The sequence below is a fragment of the Panthera onca genome, chromosome C1, assembly GCF_046562875.1.
Source record: "Panthera onca isolate mPanOnc1 chromosome C1, mPanOnc1 haplotype 2, whole genome shotgun sequence".
Taxonomy (NCBI): domain Eukaryota; kingdom Metazoa; phylum Chordata; class Mammalia; order Carnivora; family Felidae; genus Panthera; species Panthera onca.
In genome coordinates, this window is record NC_138346.1 from 34,111,351 (window position 1) to 34,130,348 (window position 18,998).

Sequence of the window (18,998 nt, forward strand, 5' to 3'; positions counted from 1 at the left end):
CTAACTTTTTCTCTATTCTGAGCATGAACAAATTCTTCCATAAGAGAGGAAAAGATTCTTCAAATTCCTTAGGCAATCTCTGGGGAAATCAACCATCTCAGGAGTTTTAGGTTTTTCAGAGGTGTAAGGAGCATACAAAAATGTTGTTGGGAGAAATGAATCAGTATTTCATTTTTCGCTGTTGAAATTAGTTCAGAATAACAGAATGTATGACAGTGACATGACATTTCCATTTGCTTTTCCCTGGGCCACTCTTTATATTTGGAAGTTTGCAGCAGGAAATCTGCAATCCCTCAGACAGGAACAACTTTTCATAGTCCTAAAACCAGCAGCTGCCTGAAGTCAGTTTTGAATAGAACACTTTGTGTGCCAAAATCAATCTTTCTTTAAAATCAGTTTACCATAACATGGATGAACCTTGAAAAATTATGCTAAGTGAAATAAACCAGACCCAGAAGGAAAATATTATATGATTGCACTTATATGAGGTACCTAGAAGAGTCAGATTCATGGAGACAGAAAGTAGAATAGTGGTTCCCAGGGGCTGGGGGAAGGGAGTAATAGGTAGTCTTTGTTTAATGGGCACAGAGTTTTAGTTTGGGATGATGAAAAAAATTTTCACGGTGGATAATGGTGATGGTTACACAGCAATGTGAGTGTACTCAATGCAAATGAATTGCACATTTTAAAATGGTTAAAGTGGTAAATTTTACGTTGTATGTATTTTAACATAAGACAAAAAAGTAAACAAAAACAAAATAGTGTAATTATCCTAAAACATTAAGTTTTCTCATCAAAGTTGCTAATAGAATTTTTAAGGTCTGAAAAAGTGGCAGAAAGAAAAAAGAGACAATGTTGGGAGACTGGAGAGCATTGGTTCTAAGGGTTGAGAATAACCAATATGTCCTATTTTCCATAATCTAACTTTTTTCCCTGGGCCCCCCCTGCTGACTCTGCTGCCACCAGGGCTCACTGTGAATGAGGCTCTGGCACTCTGTGTTATAATTAGTTTCTTTAAGACAAAGGCTCTAATACTTGCCCACTGCCTCCAAAAATGCACTCAGTTTGTACCCTATGGGGTTTCATGACCTAGCACAATAGGATTTTTCCTCCTTTTCTTCCTTTGTCAATTGGAAATCTCCTCCCTACTAACTTCCCCTTTTACCACTCTGAAAAGAACCAAAAAATGGGTGAAAAGGAATCTCAGTGTAAACACTCAATATCTAACAATTATGCAGAGAGTGAACAAATAATAGTAAACTCAATGGAAGATGTCTGTTGTTCTATTTTTTTTTTTAATTTTTTTTTTAACGTTTATTTATTTTTGAGACAGAGAGAGACAGAGCATGAACGGGGGAGGGTCAGAGAGAGGGAGACACAGAATCTGAAACAGGCTCCAGGCTCTGAGCTGTCAGCACAGAGCCCGACGCGGGGCTCGAACTCACGGACCGCGAAATCATGACCTGAGCCGAAGTCGGCCGCTCAACCGACTGAGCCACCCAGGCACCCCTGTTGTTCTATTTTTATATTACTTTTTGAGTTTTACTGGGCAAACAATAATAATAATGTAATGAATAAGAGTAATGACAATAATTTTAACTATAATTGAATTTCAACTTTGTGTTATTATTATTCGTGGTTAAATTCATGAAACATTTATCAATGAAATGTTAAAAACATGCATTTTTGTACATGCAGTAAAAAGGTAAGGGATATGTAGCTGAAGACAGACTTAGGGGCACCTGGGTGGCTCAGTCAGTTAAGTGTCTGACTCTTAATTTCAGCTCAGGTCATGATCTTCAGGTTTGTGAGTTTGAGGCCTGTGTCAGGCTCTGAGCTGATGATACAGAGCCTGCTTGGGATTCTCTCTCTACCTCTCTCTCTCTTCCACTCCCCTGCTTTCTCTGTCTCTTTCAAAATAAATAAATAAACGTTTAAAAAAAAAGACAGACTTAAAGAACCGGTAGGTGAGCTGAGGCAACTATCCAGGATGCAGCACAGAAATTTACAGAGACAGGAAATATGAAAGAGAGGATAAGAGCTATGGATAATAGAAAGACATGTTCTGGTAATCTTTCATTGGAGTTCTAGAAAGAGAGAAGGGAATAGAGGGAACATTCAAAGAGGAAATGACCAACTAAAGACACGATTCATAACCAGAGGAAGCACAATATATACCAAGCAGTGTAAGTAAAAAGAAACCCACACCACACACCTTAAAGTGAAAACTCTATAATAATAAAGGCAAAAAAATATATATTTAAAATGTCTAGATAAAATGAGAGATCACTTACAAAAGAATGACAAGAGGTCTGAAAGCAAACTTCACAATTAGGCTAAAAGCAAACTTCACAACAGCAACAATGGAAGACAAAGCAGGGGGATGATATCCTCAAAGTTCTGAGAAAAAATAAGCATCAGTCTAGAATTACATCCCTAGCAAGTCTACTTTTCAACAATTAGAGTTTATCTTAAGACACAGAAACAGATTTGCCACTGATTAGCCTATGCTAAAGAAAATTCTAGAATATTTACTTTAAAAGAAAGGAAAATAATGGGAATGCAAACTGCTGCAGCCACTCTGGAAAACTGCATGGGGGTTCCTCAAAAAATTAAAAATAGAACTACCCTGGGGCGCTTGGGTGGCTCAGTTGGTTAGGTGGTCAACTTCAGCTCAGGTCTTGATCTCATAGTCTGTGAGTTTGAGTCCCCCTTTGGGCTCTGCGCTGACGGCTCAGAGCCTGGAGCCTGCTTCGGATTCTCCCTCTCTCTGCCCCTCCCCTACTTGTGCTCTGTCTTGCTCTGTCTCTCAGAAATAAATGCTAAAAAAAATTTTTTTTTTAAATAATAGAACTACCCTACGACCCAGCAATTGCACTACTAGGTATTTATCCAAAGGTTACAAGAGTGCTGTTTCAAAGGGGAACATGCACCCCAATGTTTACAGCAGTGCTATCAACAATAGCCAAAGTAAGGAGAAAGCCTAAATGTCCAATGACTGATGAATGGATAAAGAAGATGTGATACACACACACACACACACACACACACACACACACACAATGAAATATTAGCAATCAAAAAGAATGATATCTTGCCATTTGCAACAATGTGGATGGAACTAGAATGTAATTGCTAAGCAAAATAAATCAGTCAGAGAAAGACAAATATCATATGACTTCACTCATATGTGGAATTTAAGATACAAAACAGATGAACATAAATGAAGGGAAGCAAAAATAATGTAAAAACAGGGAAGGAGACAAACCATAACAGACTCTTAAATACAGAACAAGCTGAGGGTTGCTGGAGGGGTTTTGGGTGGGGGGATGGGCTAAATGGGCAAGGGGAGTTAAGGAGGACACTTGCTGGGATGAGCACTGGGTGTTATTTGTAAGTGATAAATCACTAAATTCTATTCCTGAAATCATAATTACACTATATGTTAACTAACTTAGATGTAAATTTTTAAAAAATAATAAAAATTAAAAAATAAAGTGAATTTAAAAATGAAATTTAAAAAAGAAAGGAAATTATTCCTAAAGTAAGATTTTTTAAAAAATATTTTATTTTTAAGTGATCTCTATACCCAGTGTGGGGCTTGAACCCACAACCCTGAAATCAAAGGTTGCATGCTTTTCCAACTGAGCCAGCTAGGAATCTCCCAAAAGTAAGATCTAAAATGCATAAAGGAATAATGAACAGTTTTAAATTTATTTGCACTTAATGAAAATAGCTTTAAAGTACATAAAGCAGAAATGAACAGAATTATGACAAATCAACAATACAGTGAACAATTTCAACACACCTTTGATTGATAAGTGAAACAGACAAGAATGATATAAAGAAGATTTGGATAATGCAATTAACCCTGGATTTTTGAACATATGTAAAAACCTGTACCCAACAATTCAGAAATCTGCATTCTTCTCAAACGTGTGAAATATTTGCAAACACCGATCACATACTAGGTTAGTGCTACTTACACTATCTCTGGTGAAACGGGGGTGATTTTTAATTTTGAAATAATTTTAAACAAAAAAAAGTGGCAAGCGTAGTAGAATGAACTCTCTTCAAACAGATTCACCAATTGCCAACGTTTTGCCTTTCATTTTTTTTCTCTATTTTTTCTGAAGCAGTAGAGAGTAAGTTACAGATCAAATTCTTCACCCCTAAATACTTCACATTTTCTAAGAACAAAAGCATTCTCTTACATAACAGCAGTGCAATTATCAAAATCAGAAAATTTAACAGTGGCCCAATACTACTATCTAATCCACAGTCCATATTTAAATTTCACTTTTTGTCTGAGTCCTGTTCTTTAGCTCCATTTCCTCCAGGATCCAATGTAGAACCATGCATTGTATTGTTGGCATATCCCCTTAGTTTCTTTAATCTGAAACAATTCCTCAGTCTTTCTTTGCCTTTTAAATCCTTGACCTAGTAGGGGGATCAAAATATGCCACCCCAAAATATGTCACTCTGGTATAAAGATTATGTTGAGCTGAAGGCAATTGAGTAAAAGCAAACATAGGATGAGCTTTCCACCTCCCCCTATCTGCCTGAAAATAGGGCATAAATTCCCCTTGTGAGGATTTTATCCCACAATTTACAGCCCTTAAAGAGTCCAGAAACCCCTTTCTTTTGTCTTATCACTTCCCTACAAATTTATCATTCTTTGTCAGAATGATATAAAAGCCTCTGAGCCTAGCTGCTTCTTTGGGCATTTTCTCTTCTTTCTATAAAGCCCCCTTCTCTATGCCACATAAAACTTTTAACATCAAATAAAATTTATATGCTTTTCTCCCATTAATCTGTTGTCAATTTGCGGGTTCATCCACAGACTCTAAAAGGACAGAGGGAAATTTTCCCTCCCCTACAACCCTTTAAAAAAGTACAGGCCAGTTATGTTGCTGAATGTCCCTCAAATAGAGTTTATCAGTTGTTTCCTCATCATTTGATTCAGGTTGTGATTTTTTGCAGGAAAACCTCATAAGTGATATTGTATCCTTCTCAGTGCCTCATATCAAGAGGCCCACAGTGTCAGTCAGTGCCATTATTGATGATATTAACTCTAATCACTTGGTGAAAGTGGTATCTGCCAAGTTTTTTTCTTTTCTATAAAGTTACTATTTTTTTCCTTTGTAACTGATAAGTAATTTGTGGAGATGTACTCTGAGACTATGAAAAGTTTTTATTCCTAATCAAACTTTCTGTTCTAGTTTAGCATTGTTAATTCTTGTTTGAACCAATCACTACCATATTGCGAAATAGTGATTTTCTAAGTCATTTCTTCTCCAGTTATTAGTTGGCATTCTACTATAAGGAGATGCTTCCTTTCTTATCCAGTTAGCTAGCTATCTTTAGTATGGACTTATACATTCTTATTTTATTCAGTGGCTTATAATCCATTACCTACATCATTTACTTTGATTATAAATCAAATTCTACTCAAATTGTACATCTTTGGTCAGTAGGCATTTCTTCAAGTTGCTTCCCCTGTCATTTTGACATATTCCCCCCATTTTTTGACCACTTTGTAAAAAAATGTTCTGGCCCAATAACATGTTTCTGGATCATCTTATACTTTCCTTGCCCCAGCCTTAGAATTGACCAGTTCTCCAAAAAGTCTTAGTTCTTTTTAGTAGGGAATGGTATCTGGAAATCAAGATCTGAGTGGCAGACCAACACTTATATAAAATACAAAAATTAATTTCTTAAATAATGCACCTAGAAGAATCAAATGCAAATCTTCTCTGAGGAAACCTACCTCATTCAAGGCCTCAAAAAAAATCCCACAAATGAAATTCCAAGGTAAATTAGCATATCGCTGTCAAAAACAACTAAATATGCAGGGGAAAAAGATACCATATGCAAGAACCAAAAGAAAAAACAATAGAAATAGACTTAAGGATCTTTGCTCTGGATATGTAAAAGCTTAGAGAGAAAATAATAAAGCTACTAAAAGGCATTAAAGACAAACCAAACAGGTGAAGAAATACACCATGTTTAAAAATTGGAAAACAATATTACAAGGGTGTTAATTTTTCTCAGAGAGTTCTATAATTTCAATGCAATTCCAGTGAAAATCCCACTAGGGTTTTTCATGAAACTTGAAACACTAATCTAAAATATATATGAAAAATCAAAGGGGAAAATAGCTAAGACTCCCCTGAGGAAGACGAAATAGGTGGGGACACTTGTCTTACCAGATATCAAATATTATAAAGCTATAGAAATTAATACAGTGGCACATTGGTCCTAAGACAGAGACACCAACCCCTGACCCCAGTGGAACAGAAAAGAGAGCCCAGACATAGACCTCTGTGTTCATGGAAACTTGATATATGAGAGATTGGCTATGGCAGATCACAGAAGAAAATGGGTGAGACAACTGGTTGGCACAGACAAAAGTCAATTTCCAATATATTAAAGATTTAAAATGAAAGGACAAACTTTACAACTTATAAATTTATTTTTTTAAGTTTATTTTGAGAGAGAGAAAGAGAGAGTGCACACGGTGCAGAGAGACAGAGAGAGAGAATTGCAAGCAGGCTCTGCAGTGTCAGCACGGAGCCTGACATGGGGCTCAAACTCACGAACTATAAGATAATGACCTGAGCTGAAACCAAGAGTTGCATGCTTAACCGATTGAGCCACCCAGGTGCCCCAGCAACTTTTTAAAGAATGTATTAGAAAATATCATTCTGACCTCAAGGAGAGAAGGATTTTTTTTTAAAACAAGAAACAAAAGGGCTAACCAAAAATAGAAGACTGATAAGGTCAACAATATTAAAATTAAGAACTTTTATTCAAAAAGACAACCTAAGGGTATGAAAACATAAGCCACAAACTGGGGAGACTTCTTGCAACATCCCTGATAAAAGATTAATATTCAGAATAGAACACCTATAAATCAAGAAAGAAAGAAAGAAAGAAAGAGACAGAGGAAGAAAGAAGGAAAGAAAAGAAAAGGAGAAAGGAAGGAAGAAAGGGAGGGAAGAACAGAGTGGGACAGAGACAGAGAGACCAAAAGAAAATAAGCAAAAGTCACAAGTAAGTATTTCTTTTTTTTTTTTTTTTTTTTTTTTTAAATTTTTTTCCAACGTTTTTTATTTATTTTTGGGACAGAGAGAGACAGAGCATGAACGGGGGAGGGGCAGAGAGAGAGGGAGACACAGAATCGGAAACAGGCTCCAGGCTCCGAGCCATTAGCCCAGAGCCTGACGCGGGGCTCGAACTCACGGACCGCGAGATCGTGACCTGGCTGAAGTCGGACGCTTAACCGACTGCGCCACCCAGGCGCCCCCACAAGTAAGTATTTCATAAACGAGAAATACAAATGGCAAATAATCCATGAAAAGGTGTCCAACCTCATTAGTAATTAGGAAAATGCAAATTTAGATCACAACATACCATACTACCTGCTTGATTATAAAGTTGGTGCAGATGTGGATAAGGGGCTATAATACACTGCTCGAATGTAAATTGTTAGAACTACTTTGGAAAATAATTCAGCACTATTTCCAGGAGTTGAACATTCATATACCCTATGACATAGGAAATCTACTAAGTAAGTACTCTAGAGAAATCCTTAAATATAAGTACCAAGTATATTCATAACAGCAAAAGCAAACAAAACACAGAAAAACAAACTAAATAATTGAAATGTTCATCAATAGGGAATAAGGCATAGCTACATAGATCAACATGTATGAATCTTAGAAACATCTTGAGTGGAAAAAAGCAAGCACAGAAGTCTAAAAACAATATAATACTGGGGGGCTTTGCACTGACAGTGTGAAGCCTGCTTGGGATTCTCTGTCTCCACCCCCACCCCCCACCCCCCGCCGCTCTCTCACTTGCACATGCACGCTCTCTCTCAAAAATAAATAAACATTTTAAAAAACCCAATATAATACAATTTTTACAAAAACTCAAACGCAGGTAAAGTAAAACAATATCTTTAGGACATTATCAAAAATGCAAATATTATTTTTGAAAGGGGTAAGGGAATGGTGACAAGAAAAAAATTCAAGTTAGGAGCCCATCTGGTGGAGGGACAGGTTGATGGGAGAGGGGCACAGGTAAATGTGGCAGTATGTTCTAGTTGTTACATTGGGAGTGGATGCACAAAACTCACTTTATTATGCTTCTTAATCTACATTGGGTTCCTCAGTCTTTTTTTTTTTTTAATTTCTTTTTTTTTCAACGTTTTTTATTTATTTTTGGGACAGAGAGAGACAGAGCATGAACGGGGGAGGGGCAGAGAGAGAGGGAGACACAGAATCGGAAACAGGCTCCAGGCTCCGAGCCATCAGCCCAGAGCCCGACGCGGGGCTCGAACTCACGGACCGCGAGATCGTGACCTGGCTGAAGTCGGACGCTTAACTGACTGTGCCACCCAGGCGCCCCTGGGTTCCTCAGTCTTGACACTGTTGATATTTGGGGCTGGATAAACCTTTGTTGTGATATTTAGTAGCGTCCCAGGCCCTTCCCACTAGATGCCTATAGCACCCGCCTCCCAGCTGTGACAATAAAAACTGTCTCCAGACATTGTCAAATGTCCCTGGGGAGCAAAATTGGCCCTGGTCAAGAATCACTGATGTATATATATGATACATTTTTTGAATGTTTTAAATGTTCCATAATAAAACAAAGTTTAGAAGTGATGAGTAGAAGTTTCAGTTTGTCTGTGAAGCACAACTAGGAAGCAATCATTAAGCACTAAGAAAGCCAGAGCCTGCACAGGCCTTTGAAGTGACAGTGCAGAGCAGTGAGAGCTGACAGTTTCAGGAGGATTTTGACTAGCTGGTGATATTTCTAGAAATGGTACCAGGTATTGGGAAATCAATGACTCCAGAGACACTGGAGGAATATTTCTGCAACCTTTCTCAATTCTTTTGGAAATCCAAAAGCTTAGTTTAGCCTTTTTAGAATACTGTTTAATTAAAAAAAATTTTTTTTACATTTATTTATTTTTGAGAGACAGAGACAGAGCACAAGTGAGGGAGGGGCAGAGAGAGAATGAGACAGAATCTGAAGCAGGCTCCAGGCTCTGAGCTCTCGGCACAGAGCCCGACATGGGGCTTGAACCCAAAAACCGTGAGATCATGACCTGAGCCGAAGTTGGACGCCTAACTGACTGAGCCACCCAGATGCCCCAATACTGTTTAATTTTTAAAAAATCTATTATTGATTTTTTTTTAAAACAAGGCTTTTTGTTTATGGAAGACCTCCTAAGGAACTGAAGGATGTCCATACATTTTGTTAACTCTGAGGGGATGGCTATGATTGCAAAGTCACCACACATTTAACTGTGGCCCCCAGATGACCGAGATATTAGCAGAAATACGATCTGATAACATAACACTGCTGTTGTAGGATGATGAGTGATCCCACAGTCACTATTGCACTCCATTAATCTAAGAGCCTCCCCAGTGATGTGGTTCCACTTGGAAATGCTTATCTGATTCTTATACTATAGCCCCATTTAACCCCTCATGGAAAGAGTTTATTACCTTCATTTTAAAAATGGAGAAACACAGGGGCACCTGGGTGGCTCAGTCAGTTAAGCATCTGACTCTTAATTTCAGCTCAGGTCATGATCTCACGGTTAGTGGGTTCGAGCCCCATGTTGGGCTTTACACTGATAGCACTGAGCCTGCTTCAGATTCTCTCTCTCTCCCTCTCTCTCTGCCCCTCCCTGCTCACTCTCTCTCTCAAAAATAAATAAACATTAAAAATTGTTTTTTGATGGAGAAACACAGACACAGAGAAGATACATGAGTTTTCAAGATAACATAATCCAGAATAATTAATAGAACTGGCATGAAAATTGGGTCTGCTCAATCATGGTCTGTGTGCCTTTTTCTCTAAGCTCTGAACTGTACTTGGGCATGTGTGAGCATTAGTGTGCAGATGTGTGTATGTGTTTGTGTATCTGTGGTTGGGGAGCATGAGTGTGTGTTTCTCTGAGGACAAGGGGGAAAGACAAAAGACTGAAGAGAAGAGCTAGGAGGAGAGTTATCCAATTCAGAATATGCCTTGGGCAAGATCTCTCTGAGTCTCAATTTCTTTAACTATAAAAATTCACAGAATAATTGCAAAAGTCAAATGAGATACATATTTGAAAGCACTTTGTGTTTCTGTATATAAGCATGATTGTCATTATTAACATTACTTAAAATGCAATTAAGATTATAAAGCAGTTCTAATGGGTAAAACAACTCACATTTTCTTCATTTTATTGACACTATTTCTTACCATATGTCCAGTTCAGAGGAATATTCAGTGGCTCCCAGCAAGGCATCAGGAGGGCGGTACCAGAGGGTCACAACTTCTGAAGAGTATGTCTGGCTGGGAATAGACTTTGCCCGAGCAAGACCTGGCCAAAGAGGAAAAGCACAGAACTCACTGTTCTAGGACTTCCTGGAGAGCCAGCAAGAGATGCATGCTACCAGGAGTTAATAACTGGCAGAGTAAGCAACATTAAAAAAAATAATACACAAAATCTGGGTGCTTTTAATAGTTACTCAGTTATCTTGACCCTTGCGTACATCTTCATCAAGTGAATTTCTGAAATTTTGGCCTACTTGCAGCTAGATGTGGCCTTCCTGGCAGCTAAGTATAGGGAGGTGACTAAATTCTTGCCTATATGATATAAACAGAAGTGATGTGTGAACTTCCAGACCATGCCCTTTTGGAGGAATTAAACACACCTTCTTCCCTTTTCTTCTTCCTCTAGGCTATAATGAGAATGAGGTGGCAGCCATCTTTAAATATGTAGTTGGGGCAATACCTTAAGGATGGTGGGGCCACATGACAGAAGGAACATGGGTCAAGACACCATGGAGCCACCATACAAGCTCTGACTACTTAGGTCAGACTGTTATGTGAGAGAAAGTTAAGCTTCTAGCATGTTTACACCTCTGTAATTTGGGGTCTCTGTAACAGCAACAGAACTCAGTTCACAACTAATAAGGTTGCCCTCCATTTTGTAGTCCAGGAATCCCCAGTTTAGTACATACAAGGTGGGGACTGCTAATCCAAACTAATTAATTTGGTAAGGCCTTGAACACATCACTCTCAAGTTCTCTGGAATATAAGAGTACTTTTGTTGGTCAGCTACTTATCTCACAGAATCACATGATGTGCAGCTGGGAAAAAAACCTCAGTAGATGAGTTCTCTGTTGTGGGAATTCATAAATGAGTATCTGCCAAATGCTTATATGCTCAGATGAAAACTAATATGTCAGAATTAAGTACTATAGCTATAGTGCAACCATCTGATATCCGCCAAACAGAGAAGAGTGGTTCCTCAGCTCTAGTTTTTTTAACAAATATTTATGAAGCACCTACTGTGGTGTCAGGCCTTAGGGATATGATGATGAGCAAAATGGACTCAGGATGTCTTCATGATGCTTACAGTCTAGCAGAGTAGACAAAATCATTACACAAATATATGTGTATATATTGTTATAAACTGTGATAAGTACTAAAATGGAACCCCAGGTACTAAAATGGAACTAAAATGATACCCCAGGGAAATCTGTTGTCACCTTGATAGGAATAAAAACCTCAGGTACTCATGCAACACAGCTCTATAGATAGGTGACCAGAACAAGTGCCCTGAAGCCTCTACTGCGACAGGAGTCCATCCTATAATCTGGGGTTTACCTCTTTATCCTGTCATCATGGGATAACCTTGATCTATTCTGAATTTTTATATCCATTCAGATGTAGGAAAACGTACTAGGTACAGTTCTCTCTACAAATGTCTCCCTATAAAAAATGGCAATGGGGCAGTAGAGGTACCCAAGTTTTAGGATCTGATTAGACTGGGACTTGATGGAATCCTAAGAAGCTACCAAGCTTGCCCTGTTTCTTGCCTCACACTTCCTATATGGTAGTTTGACATCCTCACAAAGCACCACGTTCCATGGGCCTCCGATTTTCAAAGGCCAGGCCTAGTCAATGCTTTAAACACATGCACACAAAAGCATCATTGTTCATAGCCCAGAAAGACACTTGAGGGGAGACTTACCAAAATCAGCCAGTTTGAGCTCTCCCAGGTGACTGATGAGTAAGTTCTGAGGTTTCAGGTCCCTGTGAAGAACGTGTTGGTGGTGGATGTATGCCAGGCCCCGCAAAAGTTGAAACATGAAAAGCTGGAAGGAATGAACACCTTATCTAAGGAGATTTGAGCCACTATGTGTTGATTTCTCCTCTAAATCAAAAACAGTCATCTGAAAGAATATAGTAAAAGTGTTTCTTGAGAGGAAAAAAAAAAAGATTTTACATTCAGAAAGGGGAAAAAAAAGACAAGGAAAGTCAAATAAGTAGACCATGTCCTAAACAAAGGGATTCTGCCTTTTCCTGACATCTCATTTCTTTGATACTGGAGGAATTACCCTTCCTTAAAAATCTAAAGGGAAACTTTGAAGTTTCCTTCGGAACTAGTTATTGATTTAGATGTGAAAGATTTAATTTTTTTTCCCACTGATGAACTTGGCATATAAGATCAAAGTTGACCTGGAAATGATATTCTAAGGTTTACAACTGCTTAAGTTTTCCAGGCTCTCTGATATGAAGCCCTTTTAAAAACATAACACAAGGAGACCAGACTAGGAAATATATCTTTAGATGGAATTAGGAAATAAAGGAACCATTACCTTTTAAACCTATTTTTAAGTCTGAAGTTCAAAGCTGAAAACAAGCTATATTGCAGCCATTTGACTAAAAGGAAGAAAGAGCAAAAACAGGGAAAAAACAAAAACAAAAAAACAATAGACCAAAAAAGAAAAGAAAAGAAAGAGATTAAGGAATAAATAGTTAAAGAAATAAGAGGGAAAAATACATTCTGGGCCCAAATTTTTAAATGTTGCATGTGGTTATAAGGCATAGAAACCAAAGACATTATTAGGTTCCCACCAATGTAGACGCTTAAGGAAAAACAGAATGCTTAGGATTCCAATGTCTTTTGCTCTTTTCCAGTGCCACTGGCAATTGAGAATCGAAACACCAACATTAGTGTTTACAAAGACCTATGCCAACCGAGGCCATGTTCTGGCAGTTTAGAAAAGAAAAGCCCAGCCCCAGCATTCCTGGAGACAGAGGCACAATAGCAGATGCAGAGCTGTGCAGGTAAATCCATCACACTTTTTGCATCACATCCTGGAAACTGGGAACTTCAGAGATGCTGGCACGTTTACTGGCCTAGCAATGACTAGGAGACATTGGAGGCAAGCAGAGGGGTAGCTCGATCTGACCAAAGAGGCCTGGGGGGTTTGCCCACCATGGCACCGCTGTGTCTGTGTAGTTTTATGCAGGTCCTACATCAGGCTCATGAGCCATTTAAGAATGTTAAAAATTTCCTGACACTCCTATGTTCACTGGTTCTATGAGTTTTCCTAGTGCTTTTCAATGTGAAAATACTGAGGAAAGTGGGAGCAACAGACAATTGGGGGAGAGAGACAGAAGGGAGGAAGGGGAAAACAACATTTATTGTACGCCTAGCACCTTTCATAATCCTCAAAGTAATCCATGAGGGAGATAACGCTTGTCCTTGATTTACAGATAAGAAAAATAGGGCTCAAAGATACTTTAAAAACATGTCTAGAAACTGTCAGGGCCAAAACTCAAACTCAGACCAGCCTAACTCCACTACACCATTCTGAGAAACTGGCGAAAAGAAAATTAAAACTTGACAGGGAAAGGAAGAGGGAGCTGGCTGAGTCAGAGACAGAATTTCTTAGTGGGCCAGCCTGAAACGCCTTTCATGTTGGAGTACAGACTGCTCTCACTAATTAGTCACACCCGCCCTCACCTTCTTGCTCTTCAATCCCTTTCCTCCCGGGCTCCACATGAATGTCCACAAGCATTTGTAAATGGTAAAGCGCTGCAGTATTTATGTATGGTATTTTATTTTATTTATTTTTATTTTTTTAACATTTTATTTATTTTTGAGAGAGAGAGAGAGAGAGAGTGTGTGTGAGCCGAGAAGGGGCAGAGAGAGAGGGAGACACAGAATCCGAAGCAGGCTCCAGGCTCCAAGCTGCCAGCACAGAGCCTGACATGGGGTTCCAACTTATGAACTGTGAGATCATGACCTGAGCCGAAGTCAGGAGCCCAACTGACTGAGCCACTCAGGCGCCCCACACATATGGTATTTTAGAGCCACACTTCTCAAAACTGCAGTCTGCCCTGACTAACCTCACCAACTCACTCACTCTTGAATCCTTTGCAACCTGGATTCTTCCTTCACACCACCAAAGCACCATTAACAGAACTCAATCCCTTGGTGTTTTCTCAGTCAACACCAAGCCAGATCTCGGGTGATTCTTTCCAGAGAGACTTCCCATACCCCAGGGGTTCGTCCTGTTTCCAACACAGTGAGGCTCTTGGGGACAAGATAATTTCATTGGGCTTGTGCCACCTGGGCCAGAGTGAGCATTTTCACTGCTGCCCTGGCTATGGAGAACTCATCCCTACTCCCACTTGTTTTGATGGGAAAACTTTTTCCTTTGTGCTTCCACATACCCCTAATAAACCCCTCTATTTATTAGTGTATCCCTCACAAATCCACAAAATAGTCAAGTATGGTTTTCAAATGTATTCCTGGTATTAGTGACACTCTCAACCATGCCTTCCCTGAAATTGTCTTTTCCTTTGATTTCCATGAGAGTGTATTTTTCTGGATCCTCTACATTCCTAAAAGCTTCTTTTCTTTTGTCTCTTGCTGTCCTGTTCCTCTTTCAACCCCTAAAGGCAAAAGTTCTATAATCAGTTCTTTTATCTTTGTGTATTTGCTCTTTGGGTTATCTACTCTCTTGTCTTTACAAACTACATGTTCCAATTGCCCTCAAGTCTACATCTCCAGCGTCTATCTTCCTCTTGGGCACCAATCTCCCCTCCAATTGTTTGCTGCTCATTTTCCTTTGGATTTCTACCTCAACTAGAAGCTCACTATGTCTAAAACAGGAATTCTCCTCCTCCTCCTCTTCAATCAACTTCTATTTCTGTTAATAGAGCTATAATTCTTCTGGTCAATCAAGGAGATTATGTTAGAAACCCAGAGGCTAAGGCCTTTACCCTAGACTTCCTGAATCAGATGCCCAGGTCATTCATCTGCTCATTGAAGTTTGAGAAGCACTGGGCCAGCCCACATCAATGAACTCCTAATGAAATCCCCTACTCTTTAATCCATCCCACAGACCACAGTTACATAAATTTCCTTCTGATCATGTTATTCTCTCTCAATGCAAACCCCTTGAATGACTCTACTGTCTAAGAAATATAGTCCACATCTTAGAAAATAAGGTTCTCAACCACCTACCGAATCTATTTTTCCAGACTTACATATCCTCATTTTACTAATATATTCTCTATTTCGGGCCAATAGGACCAGAGATGCAGTACTCTGGAAAAGAATCTTAACCAAGAATCATTTTTAGCAATGGCAAAAACTGGTTCTATAACTTCAGGCAAAATATTTGTCTTATCAAACCTTGGATTCCAATTCTGCAAATTAAGAAAGTTAGAGCAGCCCAGAGTTTTTAAGGCTTTTTTTTCCTGCTGCAACTTACCATAAGAAATACATGTGTATCCAGTACTTGCATTCATATATAGATATAAGCGCGGTTTCAAGGGGCACAAAAGTTGCACAAAATAATACGTATTCTTACTAGGTGTAACATACCCTAATATTTTCTATTCTTTTCTCATCTATTTCATTTTTTAAAATGCTGGTTGCTGATTGCCAAATTGATTTCATAACCCGCTAATGGGTCAAAACACAAAGACTGAAAAGTAATGTAGTTCATGTAACCCTAACAGTCCATGGCTCTGGGATCCTCTTTCCTGAATACATCCTCTACTTCTCTGTTCTGTATCTTTGCTGAAAACATTCCTTCCGTCTGTGACATCTTCCCCTATTACAGACTCTTGAAATGCAATGTATCTTTTAATGTCTGCCTTAATAAAAGCTCTTAAAATGAGAAGATATCTTTTATTTTTTTTGTACATCTACATGAGGCCTTATTTCTCACTCGGTATTATTCACAAATGTCCTGTAACAGTATTGGTGCATATTTCTTATCTCTTGTTTTTGGTTGTAAGGCCCCTGAGGGCAGGACTCATGTCTTCTTCATGGCTTCTTATCCTTCTAATCATTTAGCACAGTGCCTGGTATGAGAGTCACTCAAGCCTGAAAATATTCTATCTTTCTCACAGTTATTCTTTCTCTAAGCCTTCCTCTATCTAATCAACATCTCTAGTTCCTTGGCTCTTCTGTTCTGTCCCTAGCTATCAGCAACCTGCCTATCTTCACTTCCTTCCCTCAGATTAGGCTCCTTTTAGAAGTCTCTGACCATCACTGTAACCTCTCTCTTGACAGTCTCCTCAACTCTCTTGCCCAACTGTCTTTTTCTTTCATATGTCTGGCAAAACCCCAACTCTGAATCACTCTAACAGTCTACTTTTTATATTCCTCTATTTGAATTGCTAAGCGCTGCCATTAAAAAGGAAATCCCATGATCATGAAGATAATTTAATGGTTTTCATTCTCACCGGCTATCTTAAAATGTTTTCACTCTCCTCAACCCCTTGTCCTCAAATCTTCTGTTCCCCTTTGCTTGTAGGACTGGATGGGTCCCCTTACTATGAATTCTCATAGCGTTTCTAGTTAACATGGCCATCGCCCTTATCACTTTGCTTCTTATTGCCTATTTAAGTCCATATATCTTACTGGGCTTTAAGCTTATTGAAAGTAAGAAACACAACTTATTCATTATTGGAACCTCAAAACTTAATATAATATGAAGTACTCAATCATTCTTGAATGAATGAAGGAAAGAAGGAATATAAATATTAGTTAAATGAATGAATATGAATACATCATATACAAATTTCATATATGTTATATCAAGGACCAATTAATTAATTAATTAATGCCAATAAAAACCTTAGGGCATGAAAAGTATGAAATAAAAATGGTTTCTAAAATTCATAACAGACATAGAATTACAGCTAGTTGAGAGTTTATTATTATTTCTATTCCAATGACTAGAAAATGGAATTTGGTCCCATTTATAATAGGATCTGATATAAGAGGCAAACAGATAACTAAATTAGACCTAACAAAGGTAATTTGTTTGCTGATTCTATTGGGAAAATATAAGTACAACACTATCACAGACCACAGTAGTCTGCCACGAATAAGGTATTTATTTTATAATGTCTTAGCTTCACTTCTTTCCTTTTAATGCAATTCTTTTTCATTGGTGTATATTTTTAAAGACACATTTGCATGATGGCAATGACTAACAAGGTTAAGCTGCCTGGAAAATGGCTAGACATTGCTCTATATCTTGAGGGGCAACTCTTGAAAAAAACTTTTCTCTAGAATATCAATGATAGGCATCTTCTTACTTAGTATCACGAGACTTTGCTTTGTGATGACAGTCTGTTTCAAAATTCTTCTCCTGAATCCTGACCCTCAAAGTACTCACCCTGACATTGTGAGGATGAAGCCCTCCTGGGTGCTGAGACATGTACTGGGCCAGGTCTGTGTGCTACACAAAATGGTGGAGAGAGTAACATTAGTGGAGCTTGAACAGTGTCCTAAAGTAGACCATAGATTGGTGGTCAGAGGTATTATAAAGTTCAGAATTTTTGAGACTAAAGTACAAAAGATACATAACCAGGTTTCCTGAGACCTCACTATTAAGGTCAAACACAGGGTGTCTTTCTAAATGGCTTCTTACAAGGAAGCTTGTTTCTCATCACAAAAAGATGCTCATTTTAAATGACTGCCACTGAAGGCAGTGGAGCGGGCATTTCTCACTCTCCTTGGAGGCAAGTCAAGTATACATGCCCTATGATTTATTTCAGCTAATATCTGAATGTTTTTCCTTTCAAAAATATGAAAATGAGTTATTTTTAGTAAACTTGTATACAATTTTTAAAGACCTTGTGATTCATGTCTTTATTGTCAATGAAATAATGTTGGATTCTGCTCAGATGGTAATTAAAAATAGATAAAAAATAAGTACAAAAGTTTTATTGAGGAGGCAAGCTCAAAGTGCTTATTTTTTATTGTTGGTAAGGGGGGGAAAGACAACAAATACAGTGGGTAAAGAAGCAGGACTAAAGGAGGAGTGTAAGAACAATAAGCTCTGGCAATCATAATAATGAAAATTTCCATGACACTTTCCACATTGTAATGAAAGTTTTATCATGCCATAAAATATTAACAGATTCATTGTACAAGCACCAGGCTTTTCCCTCATGCTTTATAGAATGCTGGGGCAACTCACCATGTATTCAAAAACAAATGTCAGTGTCTCTTTGGTATGGATTATGTCGTGCAGGAGCACAATATTGGCATGTTTCAAACCTTTCAGGAGAGAAGCTAGAAAAAATTAAACAAAATATTAATTCAATCATTGATAATGAAAGTACTGCTTTAAAGATGTCAAGCAGTATTTATTTTTTAAACATTTCAAATCAATCATTCTGATTTTTTTATTGCTGGGAAAAAATTCTCATGAAATAATATTAAAAATTACAAAGGACCTTCATCATTTGTCAAATGGCAAGCCACTGCATTTACATAACTTATTTTTCTTACAGGCTAGAGCAGTTGCAAAAAACTATGTTTCCATTTATCTAATCAATTTCATCAAAGCACTCAGAGCACTTTGCAAATGCTTCCCTCTGGGAATCTTATCTCTGCTTCAGAGTTACAGGAGAGGAGGCCTGGAGAGATAAAGGCCATTGGAGGAGCAGGAAATGGAGTATTCTGCCTTCTAGAGTAGGACTTTGCAACATGTGACCATTCTCCAAAATTCAAAGTGTCACAGAGGGTCAGCAGAGCCCGTGGATGTGATTAGTGGAAGGCAGGGATAAGGGTATGGGATGAACATAATAGAGTGGAGAGGATTTCTTAAAGGCAGAATTGCCAACCTCTGTGGAAAGGAGAAAATGCAAACTTGAAA

The 18,998-nt window shown here is 38.3% G+C and overlaps 1 protein-coding gene across 1 annotated transcript in view; it reads right to left on the reverse strand.

Moving 5' to 3' along the window:
• Positions 1 to 18,998, reverse strand: part of CDK15 (cyclin dependent kinase 15) — an 85,069-nt gene that overhangs the window by 47,312 nt on the left and 18,759 nt on the right. The window contains exons 5-8 of the mRNA XM_060622971.3: positions 18,318 to 18,412; positions 17,511 to 17,573; positions 12,047 to 12,170; positions 10,267 to 10,387 (exon numbers count right to left, since the gene is read on the reverse strand). Coding sequence (XP_060478954.1) covers positions 10,267 to 10,387; positions 12,047 to 12,170; positions 17,511 to 17,573; positions 18,318 to 18,412 — 403 coding nt within the window. The remainder of the gene's footprint in view (positions 1 to 10,266; positions 10,388 to 12,046; positions 12,171 to 17,510; positions 17,574 to 18,317; positions 18,413 to 18,998) is intronic.